This window comes from Gekko japonicus, unplaced genomic scaffold (assembly GCF_001447785.1).
Source record: "Gekko japonicus isolate JY-2015 unplaced genomic scaffold, Gekko_japonicus_V1.1 scaffold138, whole genome shotgun sequence".
NCBI lineage: Eukaryota > Metazoa > Chordata > Lepidosauria > Squamata > Gekkonidae > Gekko > Gekko japonicus.
In genome coordinates this window covers 241,500-267,488 of record NW_015163096.1, presented here as the reverse complement: position 1 = coordinate 267,488, position 25,989 = coordinate 241,500, and the positions used below count along the sequence as shown (strand labels likewise).

The 25,989-nt window shown below is 40.9% G+C and overlaps 1 protein-coding gene across 1 annotated transcript in view; it reads right to left on the bottom strand.

Annotated features, from left to right (window-relative positions):
* Positions 1-4,574: 4,574 nt before the first annotated feature.
* APCDD1 (adenomatosis polyposis coli down-regulated 1) overlaps positions 4,575-25,989 on the bottom strand; it is a 41,621-nt gene continuing 20,206 nt past the window's right edge. Inside the window, exons 2-5 of the mRNA XM_015406599.1 lie at positions 24,839-25,022; positions 21,558-22,089; positions 9,374-9,695; positions 4,575-5,333 (exon numbers count right to left, since the gene is read on the bottom strand). Coding sequence (XP_015262085.1) covers positions 4,882-5,333; positions 9,374-9,695; positions 21,558-22,089; positions 24,839-25,022 — 1,490 coding nt within the window. The 3' untranslated portion in view covers positions 4,575-4,881. The remainder of the gene's footprint in view (positions 5,334-9,373; positions 9,696-21,557; positions 22,090-24,838; positions 25,023-25,989) is intronic.

Here is a 25,989-nt window from a genome sequence, read left to right as displayed (position 1 = left end):
GACATGTAAATACTGCCATTGCAGGCAGTAAGTTTGTCCTTGACTAGTTTTAAGTTTGTAAAACTTCTAATGCATATCTACTCCGAACGCTTGGGTGATGTAAACATTTAAAGTGAGAGAAGTAAAATTACCAATGACTAGTATGTATATCTAAATTAAATTAAGTGGTAATGAATGGTAAAAAATGTTCAGGACTTTCTCAGGAGTTGCTGAAAGGCATGGCAAAACTTCTCTGTGTTCCTGAAGTCTGTTGGACCGTATCCCATAACTAGTGCAGCTGAAAATTGTAAGACCAAATAGCATTTGGATAACTCCTTGTAACCTCCTAAATCAAAGGAAAACCCTTTTAAAAAGAATGGCACTTAAAAATTATTGGTCTGCTTTTAACCAGGGAGTGGAGAAGTAGCATTTAAAAACTTTCACAACAGATGATAGTAAGAGATTAAAGAGCAATGAGGCGGAGGAAAGGAAACTCGGGGGACTTCCATTTCTTTCTGGAGAGTAGCCATTAGTTGTGATAATGTACCTAGTTAAGTGAGCATATCTTGTTTAATGGTGCACAGTGTTTTAACCTCACTGTACATCTAAGTGGAGTGGTACATCAGATTTGATGGCTGTACATACCCAAATCCATTTATACTTAACCCTTAAGTACTGCGAAGTCTGGCTGTGGAAGAAATACAACTTGTTTAATAGAATATTCTGGCTTTGGCAGAGAGCCTACAACTAAAAAATATTTTGACTTTCCAGTAGATCAAAAAGGGACACATTCGCTATTGAGGAAACATTGAAGAATTTCAGCTTCATTTACAGTTTATTTAAACAAGTGCTCAAACTTCCCAAACTGTTAAATCCGTAAAACAATTCTGGGAAACAAAATAGCTTTTCATAATGTTACAAAAATAAAATATATCTATTAGAAATAATTCTGGGGCTTTCTGCAAATGTACAGCAACCTTTAAAATCAAATCTTTTATAGCAGGATGCCATTTGGGGACTAATCCACCCGGTGATAGCACGCTAGTTTCACAATCTGAAATGCAGAGCTAAATACACACAGAGAATCCTCACTTTGCATACTCAAAAATGGCTGTAGTTATTAAAAAATGTAGAGAACTGCAGGTGTGCAGCTGCATGGCAGCCTTGCTTCAGAATGGCTGGATTCCTTTTCACGGCTCCTTCCACCAGCAGGTGCTGAAAATTAATACCAGGGAGAGAGCCAACTTGAGGGCAGTTTCCAGTGTCTGGGCGCTTTGCTTGGTGAACAGAGTCTTGCTTTTAAAAGAGGCCTTGCCTTTTCTCCTAAGTGTGTGGCCAGTCACGTATCAGTTGACCCTATTGCTTTCCGTCTCTTAAGTATTATATATGAGGACCAATATATTATGTGGAAAACTTTCTTGTAGATTCAGCTTCTTTCTCCGTAAGATTTAAACACACAACAATTCACTGGAGAGATGCTTATTTTTACAACTGGAATTTGTAAAAGTTCAAGACTGTAAGTGTTACATTGCTGTAAGTGTTGCTGTTATCTCAGATCTTGAATGTTGAACTGTAAAAGTAGTTAAAATTTCATAATTCCTTTTTAGAGTTGGGCATGTTTGTTCCAGCTCTGTTTGCAATTTATTCAGGTGCCGCACTCAGACATGTCACTCCTGCAGTTAAACTCTTTGGGCACAAAAACAGTTGGTTGCAGCCTTCATATGTCTCGCTGCTGCTTTATTACACAGGGATCAGACACTCTCCAGTTTTTATCAGGCTTCAATTGCTGAGATTCAAGCTAGAATCCCTTGGGGAAAACAAACTTTTTTTTAAAAAAGGTACCTGCATTTAATTGTCACAAACTGGAGTTTGAATAAGCCAGGAAGTTTTCGATCAGTCTTCATGCACAAGAGAAGGTGGGAAGAATGAGGGGGCTGATGCCTTACTGCCGTTGGTTACAGTGTCTGAATGCTGCCTTGGCCTTTCCCAGAGGCTAGAAAGAGAGCCCCATGGGAATTTCCCTCAAGCCCTTCTTTTCTGTCCTCCTCCCCATCCAGACAAATGTATTGTCGTGGGGAGGGATAGACAGCTGGCAACAGGAGAATGGAGAATCCTTGTAGGACCCCCCCCCCCCCATATGCTCCTGAGCAGCCTCACAGCATCCTTTCTTGTTAGGATGCATGAAGGTTGGTTTTTGCCCCTTGGCCCAATTCATTAAGGTAGGCCCTGGAAACAACTATGCATGTTTGCAAGAAAGGAAGCTGCTCATTGGGCTTAAGGATAACACCTTTGTTATGAGCCACAGCCAGACCCAAACTTAATGAGATTTCCCCAATTCAGAAGTTTGCTGGTATCATTACTGTTGCTTAATGAATGTTGTTAAACTAAAGCACTGAGTCATCGTTATGCAAGAAGGTAAGTGGTCAGTAACTAAAGTGCTTGTTATAGTTGAAGAGATTACTGTTTTGAGAACTATGCTTATATCAGCTGTCAGATGGATTGAAAAAAGAAACACAACCCCTACTGGAAGGCTTTGTATTGTATCTTAGCAGTAATCCCTGACATTATTCAAAAACATACTAAGTCTACCACTGCCACACCCCACAAACATGATGGTCGAGAATTTACAAAGGGGAGTAATTCTGAACTTCAGTAGGGGAAATTGGAAAAACAAAATGCCAGTGAAATATCAGACAAAAGAACAGTGTCTGTGTGTCTGCATTATTAAAGGGTTTTTCAGTCACTCTTCCATCAGGCACAGGTCTGGGATACAGATGACAAAATGTCTTGGATGGAGAAGCAGACCCATCACTGAATAGATGTTACACAAATGTGCCAGAGACCTAGGAGAGTAGAGGAACTTTGCAGCCAAAATGGGCTTAAATTTTTCTTACTCTAGGGCTCCTGTTTCGTCTAATCACAAAGAGCATTTTGAAAGCATTTTAAAAACTCATGACTGATTGGCTTGAGGAACAGAAGCACAGCTAGTCTCTGCATACTGAGCTAGTGCTCTCATGGGCAATATCTGCTGAGTAAGGCTACCAGGCCCAGGATCTAGGGTTTTGATGGGGGAGATAGCTTGCACTATGAATCCTTACAAAGTTTGGATTTCTTCCCAGCCAACGTCTGGTTCTGTTCATTCCTGCATACTCATTTTTAACGTTCTTCCCTTTCTCATGGACTTCACCCTGTTACAAATTTAACAATGCACATTTATAGCTAATGATCAACACTCAGAAACTTTAGAAGGATATGTTTTGTATTCTGAGGATTTTCAAGAATTTGAAGGCTATCAACTACAGCTGGACTTCAAAAAATGTGATGGGTTTTCAATGTCTAAGCATCATGTTTCAAGTTAAATTTCTTGATTTGCCACATATCCTTTGATTCTTGCATGTTCCCACCACATTTTCAAGCCTGTTTCTACAGCCTTGATGTACTGGTAAGCAAAGCCTCAGCACAGTTAGATGTTTCTAAAACTGTTGAAATCAATGTGATGCAGTTTTTTACAGCAATCCTGATGCACTGTGAAAGTAAGGGTAACACTGGGTTGTTTATCAAACTAGATTTGTAGGGATCCAGCATCTAGTGCACATTGTCAAAGGTCTCTCAATTGTTTTAAATAAGCAGTGGGTTTCAGGTTACCTCTTGCTGTCATATCTAGCCTTAGGAGGTGAGAAATTGTATATAGTGCATGGTGAAACACCATAGGGGGTATTACACCTTGAGTTATACAGGTCAGTTACCTATGTTTGTGTGAATGCACTTACGCATATGCATGGGGGGCTACCATTTGGAATATAAGCTGTCGGTTTTTTAAAAGACAGTATTTTGGACAGGGCATCTTATTGGAACTTTGAAAGGGTTACTGTCAAGCTAAATTTTAAAAGGTTCATACAGATCTGTGTCTCATTCCCACTAAATAAAGAATTTTTGTAAATATATGCCAGCTTTTCTGCTTTCCAAACTTGGCCCACATCCTGCTGGCTGCTAGCATTCATTTTTTTAAAAAACCACAACCTATTGTGATTTTTTTCTTTTAAAGTCTCTTGTAAAATAGACTTTTATGGGAATAGATTTAGCCTCGACTGCTTCACTGAATAGCTCAGTTTAATAAATTGGGATCCAAGATAAGCACACTGCACATGGTAGGCATTCCATTCACCTGGCCTTTCATAAAAATATAACACAAGGCACTGGATTTATTTCCTTGATGCTTGAGAGATCTTTTTCCTTTTGCTTTTAAAAATTTGATTATAACCAACTGATGGATCCCAGATTTTTTTTTTAAAAAAAAATCTCTTTCGAGAAGTACAAGAGGATGTGCGTGCTGAATGCCCACCTAAATCTTTTGATTATTTTCAAATTCAACAGTTGTATATGAAAATATTTGAAATTATCTCTGTATGTTTTAATCTGAGATAGCTTCCTTTTATGTATAGTCTATGAAAGTGTATTTAGACACATCCTGGCTTGGATTTCTCATATGTACATATATACACTGTAGCATAAGAAAGATGCAATTTACCAGTATTGACACAATACGATAAAAGCATAATTCCTGATAAACTCCAAGACAACAACAAAGTTGGCAGGGGAAAAAAAGGCTATATAAGACGTTTGAATTCATCCTAGCATGTCCTTCTAAAAAAAATAACCAAGGAAGGGGGAAAATCTGCAGTCTTAAAGTGCAATTACTGTTGTGCAGTCATGTCAGGCCACAGATCAGACAGGGTGATGTTCAAGACTAGAGGATGGAAGCGATTCTTGGGCACTCAAGTGTATCATGCAAACGTGTCCTTTTTATCTGGGGAAAAAATGTCTCCTCTTGTTCTGTTCTCCTGTATCCTGATGCATGTGCCATCCTGGTTCCTGATCTGAAAATGTGTATAATTCCAACTCCTAGCTGTAAATAACCAAGTGAGAAGCAGTACAAATACTCAGCATCATCGCCAAAACAAGTGCCCAGGGATTTCTGGCTGGAGTTCCACTGTTGTACCACCCTAGTTTGTTTTCTTCTAATGAGCCATCTGCTCTTGGGGTTGAAGAAGTACATTGAATTAAGGGCATTTGATATGATGTGGCTCTCTTCTCTGGCCTGTCTGGGCTGGATCCATCACTAGGCCTTTGACCATTATACAGCAAGTATCTTCCCTTCGCATCCTGTTCCATTTTGAAGATTTCATATTCCGTATGAGGAAGACGGATTCCCAACGCAATGCAACCATTTGTGTGAGTAACATCCTGCTGTACCCCGACTTGCCATGATCCTTCAGCCCCACACTCATTTCCATTGAAGACATTCAATAGAGAGGCAGTCGCTATGTCCATGGGAGTGACCTTCATATGGTTCACTACAAAAGAAGCATAAAGAGAGATTTTATACATGATTTGCCCGGACTGCGTTCCATTTCAATATGAGCTTGATATTAATTTATAAATTTGTACAAACTTGGAGCTTATTGATGATCAAGTGTAATCATGCAGAATGTAATCAAAGTAGTTTGAAAACTGGAGTCAGTAAGCAGAGAATTGCATGCAAGACAATAAAAGAGCCCTGCTAGAGCAGGCCAACTGTCCACATCTAGTGGAGCATCAATTTTTGAAGTGCTTCTCCTTGCCAATTAGGGATCACATAGCAAATACGGTGACTTCATTGACCATAAAACTGATCTGAGAGCGAAGAATATAGCTTTCGGATGGATCTCTGCTAATGAGACTTTTGTATTGCTACCAAACATTTCTGCAAAAAGTGCTCCCCGTTCTGGCTCAGTTCTTTCCCACAAGCTTGTCAAACTGCTACTGTGCTAGGACACTCCTACTAATATACTCACATGCAGAAATCTACAAGGAAATACCTAAAAGCATTTATAAATGTAATGACATATTTAATAAAGTTGGAGGTGTTACTTGGCAATAGTTCACTTAACAGATGCAAGAAAAATCAGTTGTTCAGTACCTATTTTCAAGTTTCAACTTCTACACCGCAAATATGCTGACCCAGCATGGTGTAGTGGTTAAAAGCTGCAGACACTAATTTGGAACCTTTGATCCCCCACTTCCCCACATGAAGCCTGCTTGGTGACCTTGGGCCAGTCACAGTTCTCTCAGAAATCTTTCAGCCCCACCTACCTCACAGTGTGTCTGTTGTGGGGAGAGAACGGGAAGGCTATTGTAAGCTGCTTTGAAACCCCTTAGGATAGAGAAAAGTGGGATATAAAAACCTATTCTTCAAACTGAATAGCATTGGGTCTGGTGTTTGCACATAATTAGCTTTTAAGAAAGGAAGAAACAATCTTCCACCCCAAAGGCTGCTGTCTAGATAGGAAAATCAAAAATTTAACAGTGTTTGTTTCACCATGCCTTGTGCAAGCCGACAAATAAAACCAAGCTGGTTTTCATGAGAGAATAAAGGGAAAAGGATGCTATAAAACGCCACTCAAATTTCATTTAAAAATTCTTCTAAGGCCAGGATATAAAGCTATGTCTTTTAACATATACTTGCTCACAAAGCTAATGAAGTAACCAGTTCCAAATGGAAACAACCCCCCCCCCCGAAAATGTCAGTTCCATTACAATCATATATCATCCACACTTTTAAGGCTTCATGTGCACAACATCTTGAGAAATGGGGAATCTATAAACTTCATTGCTTTAAAGAAACAACCTTGATTTATTTCAGCCAAGTTCTCTTGATCCTGAGAAGTCTGACTAGATTTAATTTAAAAGTAATTTAAATCATTTTAGTTTTGACTTTCAGCTGAACTGAATGGGCTTTGGCAGAGGGAGTTTCAAGCAAAGTGAAACTGGCCTAGTTTTAAGTTGAGGTGGTATGACTATGAAAGCATTCTGCAAAAACTGAATAAAAATTAAGGTTTTCTTAGCATTTGGCAAATAGATGCAGTCCTCTTAGATTGTCCTGTTTAACTCTTCCTGTTGTTTTTTCACTCTGTTCTATAGTTCTCTTTGTAGCTTTGTAAGGGTTGAATTCCTCCTTAAAATTTCACACTTGCAGGAGGGGGTGCCAATTCCGCCCCTGCAGCCCTCCACACACCCCAGCAGCACTGGGATGGGGGTGGGGTTTGGGCTCCAGTGGGAAGGAGGAGGAGGAAACCATATGGATGGAAATCCTTCTGCCTGTAGTAGGGATCCCAGCCTGAGTGTAGCGTTGGGATACCTGTCAACTGAATATGAAGTCAAAATGCTTTTATCTGGAGAGAGCAACCCATGGCCCCACTCGTGGACCTCCTGATGGCACCTGGTATTTTTTGGCCACTGTGTGACAGAGTGTTGGACTAGATGGGCCATTGGCCTGATCCAACATCGGCTTCTCTTATGTTCTTGACCTGCAGTCTAATTTTTGTCATGGTGTCCTCTGATCGCATAAGGCAGCCACGAGAGCTCCTTGGAGCTTGTCAGGAATCTGGGCTTCGTCCCGCTCTTGTAATTAGCAACAGGCATTCCATTGCCCTACCCAAAGCCACAGCGACTTTTCATTTATGGTTGCCATTTGTGTGTGATTAATTTATTTTAAACAAAATTGTGTAACATGGCTATCCCTGGAGTTTTGCATAAAAGCTGGGAACAATTGTTCTCTTTGCTGGTTTCCACACAGGGACCAGCTTGTCTGGCTTCCCTGCTACTGCTCCTAAGACAGCACCGTGGCCGCAGACCTCTCACACAGCAAGCTTCTCCACAGTTTTCCTGTCCCAGTCCCTTAGCAGCAGGCATCCTCCCTCCCTTGCGCTTTCCCAGTTTTTTTAAAAGGGCAGCTGGCTATCACTATATTGATAAAATGTTGTAATGATCTGTGTACCAGGTTCTCTGAATTCCTAGCTTTCAATAAAAAAAAGTCTCTAGCCTTTATGGTTGCTGTGAAAGGCCTTTCCCCTTATTTCTGCACAACAAAAGGAACTAGAGACTTACTTTTTATTGAAATCTGGGGACTCAGACAACCTGGTACACAGATTGTTATAACATTAGAATGATATTCAACTGCCAACTTTTTTTTCAAGCCCCCAGGTGGCAGGGGGATGAAATGGCCACTACAGGACTAGGGTCAGGGGAAATGACTGCCATGTAGGTGGGAAAACCCAGAATTTCCCAGTTACATGTCACCTACCCATGCTTTACTGCAACCATTCCCAAAACTTTACAGCAAAGCAGATTTAAGAAAGACTGAAGAAAAGCCAGAGAAATCCAGGTGGCATATGAATTTGAAAAGGATCACTTCCCAACAGCATTGAACTCAGAGCAAATGACCTGTGTGGAAGTGGCCTTTGTTCTTGAATCAGTTAACTGTCATCTTCTTTACAAACTATAAGTATCAGGGACTCTGCTCAGCAGGTTCCCTTACCTTGCAGATCTCTGTTATGGTTTTCCTTCCTTTCTCTGTTGATATAGCCCTAAGGTCAGTCATCAACCCTCTTCTTGTAGAGGGGAAAAATGCCTGTTTGGGCAAAGACTGAAACACGTTTCAGCGGTCATTTATATCTCCTGGTATCTGACTAACTTCCTCCTCTACCTTTACCTCTGTGATTCAGATAGTACAGATGTCTCCTTGCAAATACATACTCAGTATGTTAAAAACTGAATTTCCACTTAAGCCACCCTCCATTTAGACTCATGCGATCTCTATTGACCGTGTCACTCTCCTCACCATGTTGCCTTGGCACCGTGCTTAGGGTTTGTATGTGACTTCTCCACTTCATTCACACTTCAAATTCCATCAGTTATCCAAACCTGACACTTCCTTCTTCAGCACACTGCTGGGTACTCATTCGTTTCTAACAGTTTCTAAGCCCTGGAGCCATGCTCCATGTTATCTGTCTTGACTACTGCAAACTTTGTTTCACTTCCTCATCCTCACCCTTGATCCTACTTATGTCTGTCCAGAAACCTGCTGCCAGGATTATTCATCTTGCCACTGACTTTGATCACATACAGCCACTAAGGTTAGTTCCTTCTGCTGACCCTTCATCATCCCTACTTATTTCCCATTTCACCTTTTTCCACAAATGTTCGGCCTCAAGGCACGATTTCACTTCTTTTCCATTTAACTTTTGTACAAATAGCCTTTCCTCCTAAATTATCCATCTTTTTTGTAGTTACTGCAGTTATAAATGAGTTTATCTCCCCTGTGCTGCTCTTCATTTTTATACCTTCTCTGTTTATCACATTTAAGCTGCAACCCCTCTCTTGCACAAGGACAGATTTCAATTAAATATTTTATAGCATGGCAGGCACCTATGTGCTTCAGAAATAACGTGATTCCAGCACACAGTTTAAAGACTCAATAAGACTCTGAAGATGTTCAATGCTTTATGTGTCAAATTATCGTCACCAGCTTTTAAGCAGCACATGACTGAAGCACATGAAAATCAAATAATCATACCTTTGAACACGAATTCTGTTCCGCCCATCACTTTGGATGAATGCACTCCCCGGCTGTAACGACCCTTGGCATAGATAGTGAAAGTAGGGTGCTTGCATATTGGATCAGAGTAATGGTAGTAGTGACCTTCCCAAGTATTATTGTTGTCATGGAAAATGAAGTGCCTGGTGAGAAAAAGAACTTCAGGACGCACTTCGCACCGCTGGCTCACCCATTCCCCGTGTAATCCAATAGTCAAATCAGCCTTTGGAGGTAAAATTGGAGGGTGGTGTTCGTCTGAACGATAGATGATTCTGCATGCTATACAAGAATGGTCATGGTTCTGAAATAAAGCCAGTAGAAATCTTGTAAGACATAGAGCTAATGGCCATTACTTTGCAAAAATAAATAGCATTTCCTTATTATGCAGCAAGTAAAACAGTTTTGTCCTTTCTTATATCTTGTGGGCAGCTACTCTTATTGGTATTGCTCCTGCAGTAGCTGGTAACTTCTGTACAGCTTCCGATTCTATAGGAATGATGCCTCCTAACATAAAGTAGTTTCCTATAATAGTTGAACATATAGGTCAAGCCCTTGGGTAAAGGCTATTTGGATCCAGGCCAACTGCTGATACTTGCAAGAAGTAACATGAAGCACATTTCCAACTTTTCTGGATTGACCACAGTAATTGGCCCTGGTTTGTGAGCTGGTATGGAGTACTGGTTCCATCTTTTGCTCTGAACATTTTTAGAAAGACAGTACCAGTAAGAAATGTTATTTTTACCCCATAGTTAATCTATATTCAACTTGGACGTGAAGAGTGTGTGTGTGTACACCATGTGCTGCAGTCCAGGCATAGTTGTGTGCATAAAAGCCCCACTGATTTTAATTATGAAAACTAGGAAGAGTGCAAAACAGTGCAGAAGTTGGAGGATTGAGCACAAAACTGGTTTGGTTCTGCTACATCCAACTGCCTCAATTCTCTGCAGTATATAGAGATTTATACTATTGCAATTGCTCATGGAAAGACTATGTTTAAAATCTATACTACTCCTTAAATCCTGGGTGCCCCACTAGTCTAAGAAAATATGGAGGCTGTGTTTCATTCATTAAACAAAGATTACAACTTCCTTATTGCACCTATTTGGATGTCCACCTTCATCCCGACTATGTAAACACCCTGTCAGTGATAACTGATGCAAGTCCTACTATCTGTTTCAATGTGACAAGAGATTTGTTTCCACTTTGGAATTGCATTCTGAAACCAATTAGTTCTCTAGCACTCGGAATGAACATAATGGCAGACCACAAAATACTGTAGCGGCTTTTTATAGGCAAATTTTTACCTAGAACCAAACTCTGACATGCAATTCTACACACACACACACCCCGCATGCCTGGGTACTGTTGTAAGTGCAGTGGTAAGCAAGACAGAGCTCTATGATGTAAGAAAAGTTAGCTGCTTCTTCCTCAAGGGTACAGGTTCTGCGTAGTTATTTTTAGTACATGAGAAGATGTGTAATTTTTTTCCATCTCTCCTCACAGAATTTAGGCCTGTTGCTGGAATGCTGCTGTTAAATATAAACACTTAGATTTATCCCTGTAAGGAACTATTCCATAGTGCTCTTAATGTCAAACCATCTAATATTCTCCTTAAAAGTACTGGCTTCTACAACTTCCTTCAGAAAGTTAGCAAGCAGACATGTATTGAGTTGGATCCAAAGCATCTTCTGCTCAAATATTGTCTTATGTTTCATTGGAGAATGTTTTACAACTCATGCTAGAAAAGACATTCTTCTGCTTGTGCAACAAACTATGCAAGGTCTTGCAGAGCCTCTTGTATTATGGAAACTGGAAAAATGCTATAGATATCACAGCCTATCTGCACAAGCTCTTACACAAGCATTTCTGGCTCACCACTAGCTGCTAATTTACTTCCACCTATGGAATTGGATTTCAGATGATGTAGGGGTCCAGCCCAATATAATATTGGGTAGAAGCAATTTAAGAAAACACTCAAACTTGATCAATTATTATTAGGGTTGCCAACCCCCCAATAGGGGCAGGGTTCCCCTGATTTTTTTTTTTTTGGGGGGGATAATCCGCTGCCAGCCAGTTGGCTGATGGGGAACCCCTGTCCCTGAAAAGCCCTGTCCCAACCAACTTGCTCAGCGCAATGTTGTCACCTGGAGGGGATGTCATCATGCCAGGCATGTCTAGCATTTGGGCAAAAACACTATGGTAAGTGACCACAGAGTTTCTTGCCCAAATGCTACCCGACATGCCTGGAATGACAACATCACTTCTGGGAGATGTCATTGTAGTGTGTGCGCTTTGTGCTCACGCCAGAAGACTCCCAGAGCAAGACTGGACTCCCACACACACACACCAGCAGCCAGGTAACACCTGGCAACCCTAAATCTTAATCAGCATTTGTTTCCTGGCAATATTCTTCTTCATTGATCCCATCACCTAAGGCTAAAGCGTTAAAATTCACCATGTTAAGTCCATTTCATATGAATAAACTTACATGGGGAATACCTGGGGAAAGGGTTTCATGGGAGTGAGTTTGAGTAATCACAAAGGAAAGAAGTCCATTTCATATGAATAAACTTTCCTTTGTGATTACTCAAACTCACTCCCATGAAACCCTTTCCCCATGTATACTCTTTTTATGAAATACTATATCAGAAAATCCTGTCCTTCACCAAGATGACATAATGCAAAATATAACAAATATAAAAGACGAGCACAGAATCTGGTGATGAATTACTCCCTAGTTGAAAATAAGTGTCAAGACGAATGGAGAAACAAATCTTTCCACACAGAACAGAACTTGGGAGAAGAATTTGGAAGAACATTTGTCTCCCTGCCAGATAAGCTGCATGTAACTATGATGCCAACTTTATCTAAAGCTACAATATGCCAAAATGTGTCCTTTCCCAAATGATAACAACTAAAAGGAGGACTATCGGGCTTTTGCTAATCAGAACAAAAAAAGCAAAACTTCTCCGTTATCCTTCTCATTCTCTTTCAGCTCTTCCTTATCCTACTCTTTCCTCTCCTAGTGACGCCACAAAGAAACAAAAACCCAGCTTAAAAACTCTTCATGGAGTGATTTCATTTCCTCCCTTCCTGTAACATCTCACTTGGGGCCCAGCTCTTTGAAGTTTTGCTTTTAATTTAAAGATAGCACACTGGCGGGGCGGGGGGACGGGACGGGGGACGCGTTCCCAGTTAATTTTTCTCCTCCCTTCCTGAACTTATTTTTATGGTAATCTTTATGCTGCTATTGCTGTTAATCCTAGTTACAGACAATAACTCACCCAGAATCTGTAGTGAAGCTACTTGCATCACAATTTAAAAAAAAAAAAGATGTTGGAAACTTACATTAAAGTACAAATTATTTCAGGAATTCTGTTTCTCCTGTCTCTCCTTTCTTTTAGCTTGGCACACTTCAAGCTAAACCATCCAGATCTTCATCTGGTGTAAATCATCATCGACCCAATGACCTTAATGGAGCTGTGTTGATTTATGCCAGATGAGAATTCTAGACCAAGAACTGGGACTTGTTTTGATTCAGAAAGTTGAGAGTACTGCAGAGACTTAAGAATAGGCAGTTCTGGCCTATTAGAAATATTGACTAAGAGAATTGTTTCATTCCACTGACTCTGGTTAGCTTTAGAAGATGTACTTAGCAGCGAACCATTAAGCCCATAAAACTGTTGTGGTGCAAGCACTGTCAGCTAATGGCACAGAAGGGCATGTCAGGTCATGATTATTTTATCCAGTATTTTAAAAGCCTATCATAGGAGCCCCTGAATCTGTGTCTGGGTTTTTTGGAGTAAGATATCCCACAGTGAACCCATGGGAAGATCTGATTTTAAAAAGGGGATATCAAACGTCCTCGAAGCAAATGGAAAAGCAAATGGAACTTTTCACCCTGCACTGCTGTACAGCTGACACCATATAATAATAATTATCGTATGGCACTGTGCGTGGTATAGCCAGGAGATCTGAAGATTGTCTGGCAATCTTAAGTTCCAACTCTTTTAGTGGCAAACTACACTTATTATTTTTGGGCTGAGAAAGCTCTGAGAGCTGTGACTGACCCAAAGTCACCCAGCTGGCTTCATGTGGAAGAGTGTGGAATCGAACCTGGTTCTCCAGATTAGAGTTCGCTGGCTCTCTGACACCATATAGAAACACTTTCATGGGTGTTAAGTAAAGTTTCCCACTTCTACTGCCCCGCTGACCAGGTAAGTCAAACCCAAGAGAACATTTCACTGAATGGCTAGAATAACTCCCGCACTAAAGTGATAACTAGCAGTCTTTTTCTGACTTGCATACAGGACCAACAAAAAATAAGGCAATTCTCTTGGGAAACACAGATGTTCTGGCAACACAGATGTAACCTAAGCTTGCAAATATAAGATGTAAGGGTAATGACATGAAGGGATGATACCAGAGAGACTTTTTTTCCCTTCAGGCCGAAGCCTTGAAATGTATGGTGAAGTTATATTTTTAAAAATCCTAGCTACGTTCTAGCTTTATGTACCCTTTAAAAACCAATCAGTCCTAAAAATATAAGTTAAAAAGTTAAAGCTGTCTGACCTGTCTACTTCAGTTGGATTTTATGACCCTTTATACACAAAAGATATTTAAGAAAAATAACTTTGGTTTCCCTCTGAATTTAAACTCTAGAGCAGCAGTTCTCAACCTGTGGGTCGCGACCCCTTTGGGGGTCGAACGACCCTTTCACAGGAGTCGCCCAAGACCATCGGAAAACACAAATTTTCGATGGTCTTAGGATAGGGCTCCCAATTTGTAACAATGAAAATACATCCTGCATATCAGATATTTACATTACAATTCATAACAGTAGCAAAATTAGTTATGAAGTAGCAACGAAAATAATTTTATGGTTGGGGGTCACCATAACATGAGGAACTGTATTAAAGGCATTAGAAAGGTTGAGAACCACTGCTCTAGAGTCTTGGGTGAAATTTCAGAAATGAGGCAAAAAACAATGTATTTCATTATGTCTGGATCTGCTATTTACTTCACTGAAGGGATATTAATTTGCAGTGACAACCCCCCCCCATTAAAATAAATTGGGAAGGAGCATCCACAAAGTTCCTGCAAAAAGTTAATTAAAAGGCTGAATCTGAGTATGCAGGAATGGACTATGGAAACTAAAGCTTCCCCCCCCCCCCGCATTGGATTTAGATATCAAACAGACATATCAATAAGTTCTCCTCCTTCCATGCTTATCCCAACTAGTGAGTAAGCTGTGATGAGAGGCAGAGCCAACATATATCCACTGAACAGTGAGCAGGGAGTCAGACAGCACCTGTTTCCATTATTTTAAGATTTTCCAACATGAGTGAAAATTTGAAGACAAAACAATACTTGCACGACCCAGCTTTCAAAAGCTACCTCTTAATGTTCAGCATTCACTCAAGATTAAAGAGATTTATTCTGCTATCTAGTCTGTACAAAGAATAATCACAGCAAATTTATTTTAAGAACTATTAAAGGGACTACTTTTTTTGGGTTATATTGTAAACACCAGGTTGGATCCTACCACTTCATTCCACATCTTGTATCAGAGGGGGAGTCCTTGTGCCGGAGAAACAATGAACAAGGATGGAACGAGATCGTAAGATCCAAGCAAATGCAACTTGCATGCAGAAGCAGGGCAGGTGTGGCCTCAGCTGGGCTGGGAGCTTGAGAGAGAAATGGGCAGGGGACAGGAACATGGAATCTTATACCCTTTTACAGGTTTTCCTGTATTCACTGATTAGGCACTGACAACGCCACTTTGGCATATGCTGTTCACACCAAAGGCTGTAGCAGTCTCCTCCCAAACATCAAGATACTGGGCCCAGATGCTTCTAGCCTTCCTCACCGATTATAGCAGACCCTTACAATTTGTGTGTGTGGAGGGGTCTGTCCCTAGGATCATAATGAATGGCAGAATCTGCAAATACTGGGAATCTGCTGCCTCCCAGTAGAAAAACAATCACATTTCCTGCAAAAATGGAATAATTACTATGTCAGTGTGGTGGGAATAAAAAATGTCTGGAAACAGCATCACTGGTCACACTGCAAACCATAAATATGTGAAAGTGCAAATTGTGAATGGCATCTGCTGTACTTCCTGTTGTTGATGTCTTCTCATGCCTGGCATTCCATTTCTGTTTGGCCTTCAGCCTTTGGTTTTAAAGAGTTGATCAGCAATTTAAAATGATACATTTGATTAGACTATCTGTCACTACCTTCTAGGATTTCACTGGCATTCTTTTGTAAACTGGTGAGCTTATAGATCCAAGATCTGACTTCCGTGGAACAGGTGACTGCTTGCTCCTCTTGTAGCTCCACAAGTAGATTGTTTGCACAGTCTGTCTTTTGGGTTGACTTGCAGGAGCATTTTTTAATGTGAGTTTGCTACCAGATGAAATTTATGGCTCACAATCATTGCAGAAACATTCTCATTTTCTGATTGTTCAGATGTATTTTAAGAATGCAATTCTATCACCTTGAAAACTTTCACAATTAAATTTATTGGAGAATTCTCAAAATCATTTTTCTGTCCCTAAATCATCCAGTATGAAATTTAATTGCATCAAAAGTTATCAGGTAGTCATTTTGCTTTTGGTGGGAGTGAAGAAGAAAATTGTTTCTAGTGCTTTCTGTAGCTTCTTTTTATCAGGACTGAGTTTACCTTGTTTAATTCTCTGGAGTTGTTTCTTGAGACGTCACTCTTTCTTTCAGTTACTCTCTCTTTTAGTTTAGTTCTATATCCTGCTCTGGACAGTTCAATCAGCTTTCTTTTTTCAGAATTTCCCTTTACCTCTCTACAACTCTTGCAGTTATTAGGAAACTGTTCCTCCTCCATTTAATCAAGTGATCAGTGAACTCTGAAAAGCTGTGAGGGAACCAGAGAAACAGATACTCTAAAATTCCAGAGTGACTCAACATAACTTATAAGTGGTCCACATGTCTAGAACTCAGATGTTTTAACCTTACTTTATTATGAACATCCGGATCCTTTCCAGCTTCTGTAGAAAATCATATTTATATTGGCTCTGGAGGAAATTCCAGGCCGTAGCTACAAACTTCCTGTGAAGCCTGACTCCCAGGTGCCAAAAACAAACAGGCAAAGCAAGCATTTTGTTTATCGTGCATATGTAGAGAACGGTCATCTTTTTGCTTATATTAATTAGTTTCACAAATCGGGTATTTTTAGAGTTCAGTCACATTTCCTTTCAAGCACCTAGTGACCCCAGAGTAAGTTAAAATAGTAAGAAAAGAAATATTTGGTACAGCCCAGAAATTTCATACCCTATGGAGATCCTTGAGGATACTTATCCTGAGTTAAATTTTGTCATGCATTCTTATAGTCTAAGCCCAGGAAAAGGTGATTTCAATCTTGTGTGGCTTCCCTCTTGCCATAATTCCTGTATTCCACCAATATGTACTAAATTTACAGAACAAGAGTGAATAGTTGTGATCTTTTCATAATTCCAGCAAAATTAATTTTGCTGAAGAATGGAAGTACCTTGCCGGATCAGCAAAAGACATACCTAGTCCAGTGCAAGCAGCAGCAATAGTATAGGTCTACCAAAAACGAGCTGATAAACCATCTCCAATTTTATGCACACCACCTAATGTAAGCGACAACCATGCAGAAAGTGGCCAAATGCAGCAATTGTTCCAAAGTTTTGACTGTATGTAACCTGAATATTTTATTGCCGTACCCTATTTTACAGCTATCATCACGTAGCCAGTTTTGTCAATACAAACTTCACCACTTTGGTCATAAGTTTTTCCAGTGAGATAAGAACTGAAAGGTAGCCTTTGACTTGCTTCCCTTGGTTTGCACAAGGAGACAGTTGCTATATTTCTGTGCACCACTACAGCTACTCTCAAATTTAGGATTGAGCTGTAAAATAAATACATTATTTAGAATGTGTATAGTGATTTTATTGAACTGTAAATCAGCCTTATTTGCTTAAGATACCACAAAGGGTATATTTTAGGAGGAAAACTCCTCATGTTCTTCTATGTGCCTGGACAAGTTTTGGGCCCCTAAAAATTCATTCAATTTAGCAGCTTGGCTTGGATCTGTCCATTTTTCACTCTGGGCCTGTGATTTACTATCCTGCCGCTAAACCACTGTAAAGAATTTGGAATAAGCCCAATTCTGTTTGGCTTCATCATTCCAAACATATCCAGCAATCATTTGCTTTTAATTACCACTCAGTTCAACCTCTTGGACACCCCCACCCCACTTCACAGCTTTATCAACTTCAGAAACTTCAAGGTGCCTCTTTTCCATACATGTCTAATTATTTTAGCTAGTTTTTATATTTTAAAATAATAGCAAAGAGGAAATGAAACAAGCCTTGCCAGACGAATTCTGTACAATACACCTGATTCACTTCAGCAGCGATTTCCTCACGCCACTTACTGTTTGACCGTAAAAGCTTAAAAAAACAAGTTGATTTAATGTCTCTGTTTATGCACAGTGTCCAGTTTCCAGAAGAGTTTGAGACTAGTGGTTTTAAACTCAATTTAGTATTTAAGCTCATTTTCAGCTGCTTCCCTATGGGCCAGCAATTAGGAAAGGAAAGAAGTTCAAAGCAGAAGGGTTATAACCTTTCAGTGCCAGGTTTGTGTGGTCCCCGAATGCATCTTCAGCTTCCATCCACTTAAGAAATCACTTCAGCCTTACAACTAGGTACACATGATATTGACTGATGTGAATGTGTTTCCTAAGGATGGTTTGTTTTTTAACCCACAGCTGCTACAGGAAACTGCAAACTGGAGAAGAAGTTGTAGCCGAAGGAAAGGAACTGTACAAAGAGCTCTTTCTTGCAGGCCATATTTTTTGTCTCAAAATTTCATTCTCCCAGCTGCTTTTCACCCTTTTGGGGAAAAGGTACAGATGCCCACATTCTTTTTCACCGTAGGGCAAAAAGTCTGGAAGGAGCACATTTTGATATGACAAACAGCCTACAAGGAAAGAGATAAGCACCCTCTTGTCCCCTTCCAATCCAATTGCACCTTCCCACAGATGTCTTGAATAATAATTTGAAAACCACTCTTGGAGAAAACATTCACCTGCTTCACCAGCAGCACTTTTTTTCTGCTGCAAGCAGCCTACCGCTGACACTCAAGGCAACTGTTAGCAGAATGGATTCTCATGCTCCATCCCAATTTCTTATGTAATTTGACCCAAAGCCTCAGGGTCCAAGTCTGGCTGATCTTTGCAGGAAAGAGAATGTCTATTAGTCAGATAGACCTAGCTCTTAACCAACAAGCAAGATGTATTCATGCTTTTTCATGAAAATGTAACACTGTTAACATTTTGTTAGTTTGGCGGGTTTTTTTGGCATAAATGTAATATACATACATATACGGTTTTATTATTTTTGGCCACCTTAGATACCTTTTGTGAAAATGTGTGCTGTAGATACTTTAAATGCAAATGAGAGTATTCATAGTTTTAGAAATTTTGCTTAAAATCTGCACTGCAATTAATCACATAAATATTTTAAAAATTCAGCCTTTGTAACAATGTGTATCCAATTTGATGTTGTGAAATCAGTGAAACATCTTCAGAACGGTGAAGAAGTAACCGTGGAGCACTGTGTCTGGATTTAATTGATGACAACTAAAGGCTCCAATGTGGTTCCAATTGCTGTGTGCATTCCTTTGAGATGTCATCAGAAAAGATATAAAGACTGCAAAACAGTTATACTGTTATTTTCATTCTCTCTCAAAGTACAGTTAGGTCAGTGAGATATGGCGCTTTCAGCTACAGATGAAAGCTTCTGAGGTTCTCTTCAAGCAGAGAAAGAGCTTCCTTTGTCTCTTCGTCCCTCTCTCTGCCTCTCATAAAATGTACTTTATACAGAATCTGCATCCAGGCCCTTGATCACGCATATTTGCTAATGGACTTGTTTTTCGGCTTCTACTCTCAGCTCTTTATTCTTTCTCTTTGCTTTGTGATTGCTGCCAGGCTGCCATCATTCAGCACCCCCAAATATAACTCTTCTCTCATGGTGCTTCCTCCTCTTACCTCCTTAGTAGCATTTACTTTCTTTAATAAAATTGGGGGGCCCCCTCCCACCAATATTTTGTTCTGAGTTTTAAGGTTTTACATAACCAAGGTCTATTTTGCACCTAGCAAAACTATGCCTTCTAGAAGAACCAAGATGATAACCTTAGGAAACGTAGCATAATGATTAAAAAAGATACATCCAACTGAAGAGTATGTAGGAATCATTTGCAAACCTGGTGGGACAGAACAGATGCTATCTTGATTATACAAGGGTTGATTCCCTTGGCTTTTATTCTTCGAAGCTCAGCTATTTCTCCTTGATTATGTCAAACATTTGGAAGCTAGATCTTAATTTATCCTGTGCCAAGAACCATAGACCTATAATGCCAACTAGCTCCACAGACTATCTGATGTCCTCCACCTATAGCTAATTTCACTTTAACGCCTAAAAAATTCTAAGAATATAGTCAATGGCTCTTATTCTGACCTGCAATGCACTAAGTGGTCACAAACTTGAAATAAGGAAGCTGTTCACATAATGAATTAGATCAAAGATAAATGAAGCCAGGATCTTCCAAACCCAAATCCTAATAGAAAATGCTTCATTGAAGCAGAGAGCTAGAGGTTGCACTTGATGTAATTTATATATATGAAATTCATTAATGTGGTGATGACAAGCAACCATTAACGAACATTGTGAAGCTGGTAGCATAAACAGGAAAGACACAATTCTATCCTTGAAAAATCTTAATCTATTAATGCTGCAAAAATTTGAAAAGCAATGAACAAGGAAAATTTCTGCTTTTATCAGTCTTTTAATGAAATAATGCGTCACAGAGTACTGCCTTGACCTTAAATTGCTCCTGCCTGTTCTGCAGATATATTATTTATTGATTTTACAAAATGCACACCCCTCCTTTCTGCCCTCATAAAGGCCACTAAAGCAGCTAACAATTAAAAAAAACACCTATTACAAGCAACAGCCCCCCCCAATCATTAAAACAAATTAAACCAGAGCTAAAATACATTAAAAAACTAAAAACAACACGGGGCAAGAAGCAGGGATCACTGGATGAAACGAAAGCCTTCACTCACTGGTGGAAGACAGCAACAGAGGACAGATGAATCTCTCTGGTGAGCGAGTTCCTTCTCCTGGGTTGCCACCTAATCTCAGAAAGTGGAAGTGCCAAAAGCAGAGCTTTCAAAGATGTCTGCAGTGGTCAGACAGGTTCATAAGGGAGTAGGTGTGTTGCTCCCAAAACATACAGGGCTTCAAAGATCAGCACCAGCACCTTGAATGGGGCCCAGAAACATGGGAACCTGTGTAGATAGGCCAAGACTGGATTGATGTGTAGATGGACCAAGACTCCAGCCAACATCCTGCACCAAATGAAGTTTCTAAACACTTCTCAGGGGCAGCCCGATATACAGCACACTAACAGAGATGTAACCAGGGCATATATCACAGTGGTTACACACACACAAAACATACACACACACACACACACACATTGTTCCTAGCCAAACATAAAAATCAAGGAAAACACCCCATGAGGTTACTGATCAGCACAGCAGGAACAGCTTCCAGGCATTTGAGAGGAAAAACCCCACAGATCATTCTGTACTATTAGAAATATTCCAAATGCAGGAAACTCTGAAAAGGGGAAAAGGCTGGGAGAGTGCCCCCCCCGCTGGAATTTGAAAAAAGAATAATGTGATGTTACCGCATGTTTAGAAATTTAGCATTAATTGTAGCACTAACAAAAATAAAGTGTAGCTTGCCCCCACCTCTATGTTGTCCTCAAATTTGGAGAATGAAGGGCTGCTTGGAAGGATAATAGCTGTAGAGGAATGTTATGCCCCCCCCCCCACAGTGAGAAGAGCAGTTTGCTTACCAGAAACTGGGGGGAGGGGGGAATGGGGGCATTGTGTTATGGGCTGCGAAGAACAGCAGTGGCATCGATTATAGCCTGAAGGAATGGAGAAGCAACAGGAATGTGTGCAAGTAATAAGGCAAACCTTAGAGACACAGGCTGAAGCCCTTAGCCTTTTGAAGGCTTTTTGGAGAGCTTATTATCCTTTAACTAAGTGGATACTTTATCTGGTTGCCTTGGAACGGATATATTTACATACCTTGGCATTTTGTAAAGGGGGCTGGTAGCTAGACGGACGATAATACATCCTCTGAGCAGGATCGGTGTGAATGTCTCCAAGAAATAGCTCTTCGACTAAGTGGTCTAAGTTATGGTGAAGGTATTGCTTCTCTACACGGATCAGCTGAAGTTCATGCATGGCAAAATTCAGAGCTCTGATGCATTCATAGCCATTTTCTTCTCTCCATATATCATAGCTCACATTCTGCTCCCAAGGTTTGTCTTCCGGTATAAATCCAGGGCATGTACGGTTGACCAGTTGGCTTATTCTTCCAGCCACTGCCTCATTGTGATAGATGATCTGTATGTTGTGCAGCTGGTAATCAGCTTCGGTCCCCCCTCGAATGATCCACGATGCCTGCCGAAGGCGAACTTTACCACGGATAACTAAGGTATATATCGGGTTTGTGCAGCGGTTACCTCCATAGTAAAACTGGTAGGCTTTGAAAGTATTGTTGTGGTAGAATCTATATGATCTTGTGATGAATTCTGGGCCAGACCTAACTTCACAACTGTAAACAAATGGGAAATAAATTGAACATAAAGGGAGTTTAGTAAAGTGCAAAATTGTAGATTATCAACTAAAGCCCAAGTGGCTGTTAGTATTCCCAGCACTACTTCAATGCCTTATTACACCATGATTTTTACATAAGAAAATAGCTCTCTCATAACTTTCTATCTAGAAGAAGCAGTGATGGTCACAAGCATAGAAGGCTTTAAAAGAGCAATTAGACAGCTGCTTATGCTGGAAGGGAGCTTCCACAGCTAAAGGCAGCAGACCTCTAAATTGCAGTGCTAGGAGGTAAAATCAAGGGAATGCCTTCACCTCTATGCTCTGTTCATTCACCTCTATGCCTTTGCTCTGTTCATTCTATGCTCTGTTCATTCACCTCTATGCCTATGCTCTGTTCATTCTATGCTCTGTTCATTCACCTCTATGCCTATGCTCTGTTCATTCACCTCTATGCTCTGTTCTGAACAGAGCATAGAGGTGAAGGCATTCCCTTGATTTTGCCTCCTAGCACTGCAATTCCCTTGATTTTGCCTCCTAGCACAAGGCATTCCCTTGATTTTGCCTCCTAGCACTGTATGAAACAGGATTCTGGATTAGATGGGCCAGAGGTCTGATCCAGTAGGGCTCTCCTTATATTCTTATACTGAACACAGTTCCTTTAAAAGACAGTATCTTCACCAAATGTCCTTTGTTTGTTTCTCTGGTTACATGCTCTGTTTACCCTTTTCTGGGTTAATTTTCTTGTATTTCTTTTTGAGAACTTCTTCCTAAATTTGGGATTTCCACACCTCTTCCCTGAACATTTTCCCACTGATACAAGTAAAGGATTTTAGTGACAATTACTGCCTGCTTTCCACTCCCATTCACTTCAGTAGCAGTTTTGCCTGAAAAGGGATTACAGGACTGGGCTTGAATAGAACCTTATATCCCCCAAATAGGCTCCCTAAGAAAATAATTGAGAGTACACAGGTGAATATAATGCAAGCTGAGACTGCAAAATAAATACCTCTCTCTAACTGAATGTTTGTGATTTCAGATAAGCACTTAAGCATGCTTGGACTAGTCATCAGCAAAGTTTCATAATTTCATTTTGTTAATGAACTTTGGTTTAGTTGCAAGTGACATGATATGGCATAAAGTCAATGATTTATTGACTTCCCCTTTGCAAATGGGTTGTGTTGTTACACAAAAACAGCCTGTAAACAGGTGATTACCAATCACACCATAATAATGACTACAGCTACAGTCCTGCAAGCAACACAGTGCAGCCTTCAACCTTCCTTCAGCTGGCAGTACAACATACAGTGCTTTAGAAGCGCTCCTGATTTTGAAAAGCAGCATGAAGTGGCACAACGAAGATGCAGTTATGGAGGGGTAAAACTCTTAAAATTAGTTGAGAGTTTCAAGGAATCACAGAAGGGTGCCACAGTGTTCAACAGTTTATTTCTTGTGCCCACTTGCTTTTGGGTCTTGGGGATACAATGCTTTGAGTTGCTTTCTACCAGCTAACTAACTGACTCTTCTTCTTTATGTCTCTGAAATCCTGTACATCTCCCTCTGTGGCCATGTGGGATGCAGTCCCTCCTCTTCCTCTGGAAACTGAAGCAGAATCGTGCCTCTCAACCAAAGCAAAAAGCCAGTCCTGGCCAAAAGTGCCCACAAGGATGGGGACCCACAGATTATAGCCTATGGGAAAATGGTATATAACAAAGCAGCAGAGTAGTGAACTATATGGATGGGCACAAACCAGCTCATGAGCCAAAATTCGGGCTGAACTTGGGCTGGTTTCGGGCCCAGGAACCAGTGTTCAGGGAAGGTGCCTTCCCCAAACATTTACTGGACCTTTTGGCCGGTTCAGCTGTTTGGGGCCAGCCTTTGACTGGGGGGGGGGGGGGACAAAACCAAACGGGTACCAGCCATTTCAACCTTTGGTTTTGCCCCCCCCCCTTTTGAAAGGGCAGGGAGCAAAACTGAATGGTTAAATGGCTGGCAGCCATTTAACCCTTCCCAGGTGATCCCTGCCCCTTTCTCCCGGCCATGGCAAGTTGTGGCCAGGAGAAAGGGGGGAAGGAAGTCCTTTCCTGGGCAATCCCCCTCTTTCTCCCGTCCCTGGTGAGCCGCAGCTGGGAGAAAGGTGGAACTGAACTTGATGGACTGGCTTGGTTTGGGTGGGGCCCATTTGGGTTGGTTCATTTTAGGGTTCAGTTCATAGGCTGCCTTGAATCCTGAATCAAATCACCCTTTTTAGGTTTATACCCATCCCTACTGTACTATAGGAGCTGCGGTGGCTCAAGTGGTTAAGACGCTAAACTGCAGGCTGTGGAAGGTCAGTAGTTTAGCAGTTCGAGACCCGAGTGTGCCGCATGACGGAGTGAGCTCCTGTCTCTAGTTCCAGCTCCTGCCAACCTAGCAGTTCAAAAGCAAGAAATTGCAAGTAGATAAATAGGTACCATTTCAGTGGGAAGGTAACAGCGTTCCGTGCGCCTTGGTGTTTAGTCATGCCGGCCACATGACCACGGAAACGTCTTCAGACAGTGCTGGCTCTTCGGCTTTGAAACGGAGATGAGCACCGCAACCCTAGAGTCGGATTCGACTGGCAAGGGAACCTTTACCTTTTTTTAGTGTAGTATACTACACTGCTCTTATAGATGTCTACAATATTTGACTATCAACATTAATTGTTAATGTTAGTCTGTCTGATTTGTGTTTTTCTATAGTTTGTCCATCTTGATTGTGGATGTCCTTACCCAGTGGAGACCCAATGTCCCTCAATTGTTGGAGGCATTTGTACAGTGATTCGAGCTCCATTGTGAAGATGTTTCAGCATGTGATGACACTGTGACTCCTTGAAAGTTCGCCATGCATTCTTCTCCAATGATCGAGGGTGGGACCTGCTGTCCGGATGAAGAAGGGCAGAACCTTCTCCCAGCCCTGGAAAAATAAAAAAGGAGACATAAAAGAACTCTAGTGAACATAGTCAACATTTACTGTTGTTAACGATCATGATGTGTGAATGTGCTTTATGAGCTCCTGGCACATTTAATACTAATTTGCAAGTACATTCTTGTACTTGCATGTCAGCGGTAACTTAGGAGGATCAATATATTTTATCAGTAGAAGTGTCTTTAGAAATGAGACGTATGCTGGGGGACAGTTTTCTGACACACGTATAAGGTCAAAATACATTGGCAGAATGGCCGCGTTACAAAAGGCATGCATCCTCACAAGTCATTAAAGGTAAAGGTTCCCTTGCTCGAAAGCCAGTCGAGTCCGACTCTAGGGTTGCGGTGCTCATCTCCGTTTCAAAGCCGAAGAGCCAGCGCTGTCCGAAGACGTTTCCGTGGTCATGTGGCCGGCATGACTAAACACCAAGGCGCACGGAACGCTGTTACCTTCCCACCGAAGTGGTACCTATTTATCTACTTGCAATTTCTTGCTTTCGAACTGCTAGGTTGGCAGGAGCTGTAACTAGAGACGGGAGCTCACTCCGTCATGCGGCACACTCAGGTCTCGAATGGCTGAACTACCGACCTTCCACAGCCTGCAGTTCAGCATCTTAACCACTTGAGTCATTACAGACTTGCAAATATGAAGTTATATCTAGGAACACTAAACACAATCAGTAATATCTTTTGGAGATTTCAGAGTGTGTGGAAACAACAGATTTGTACAGGATTTACTGATTGAGGAATACCATCCCTTACAGTGTGCTTTGTGAAGAAATGCATTTTTGGGGTAGAGGTCTGATCAGAGTAAAACCTTTCCCAAGAGGTTTTAAAAGTGTTTCTCTCTGGGCAGGAAACAGGCACAGAGGAGCTCACCAGCTTTCCATCCTAACCTCAGCTACTTCTTAAGAAATGCTAATAATTCCAGCTAGAGACAATAGGATGGTCCAGCC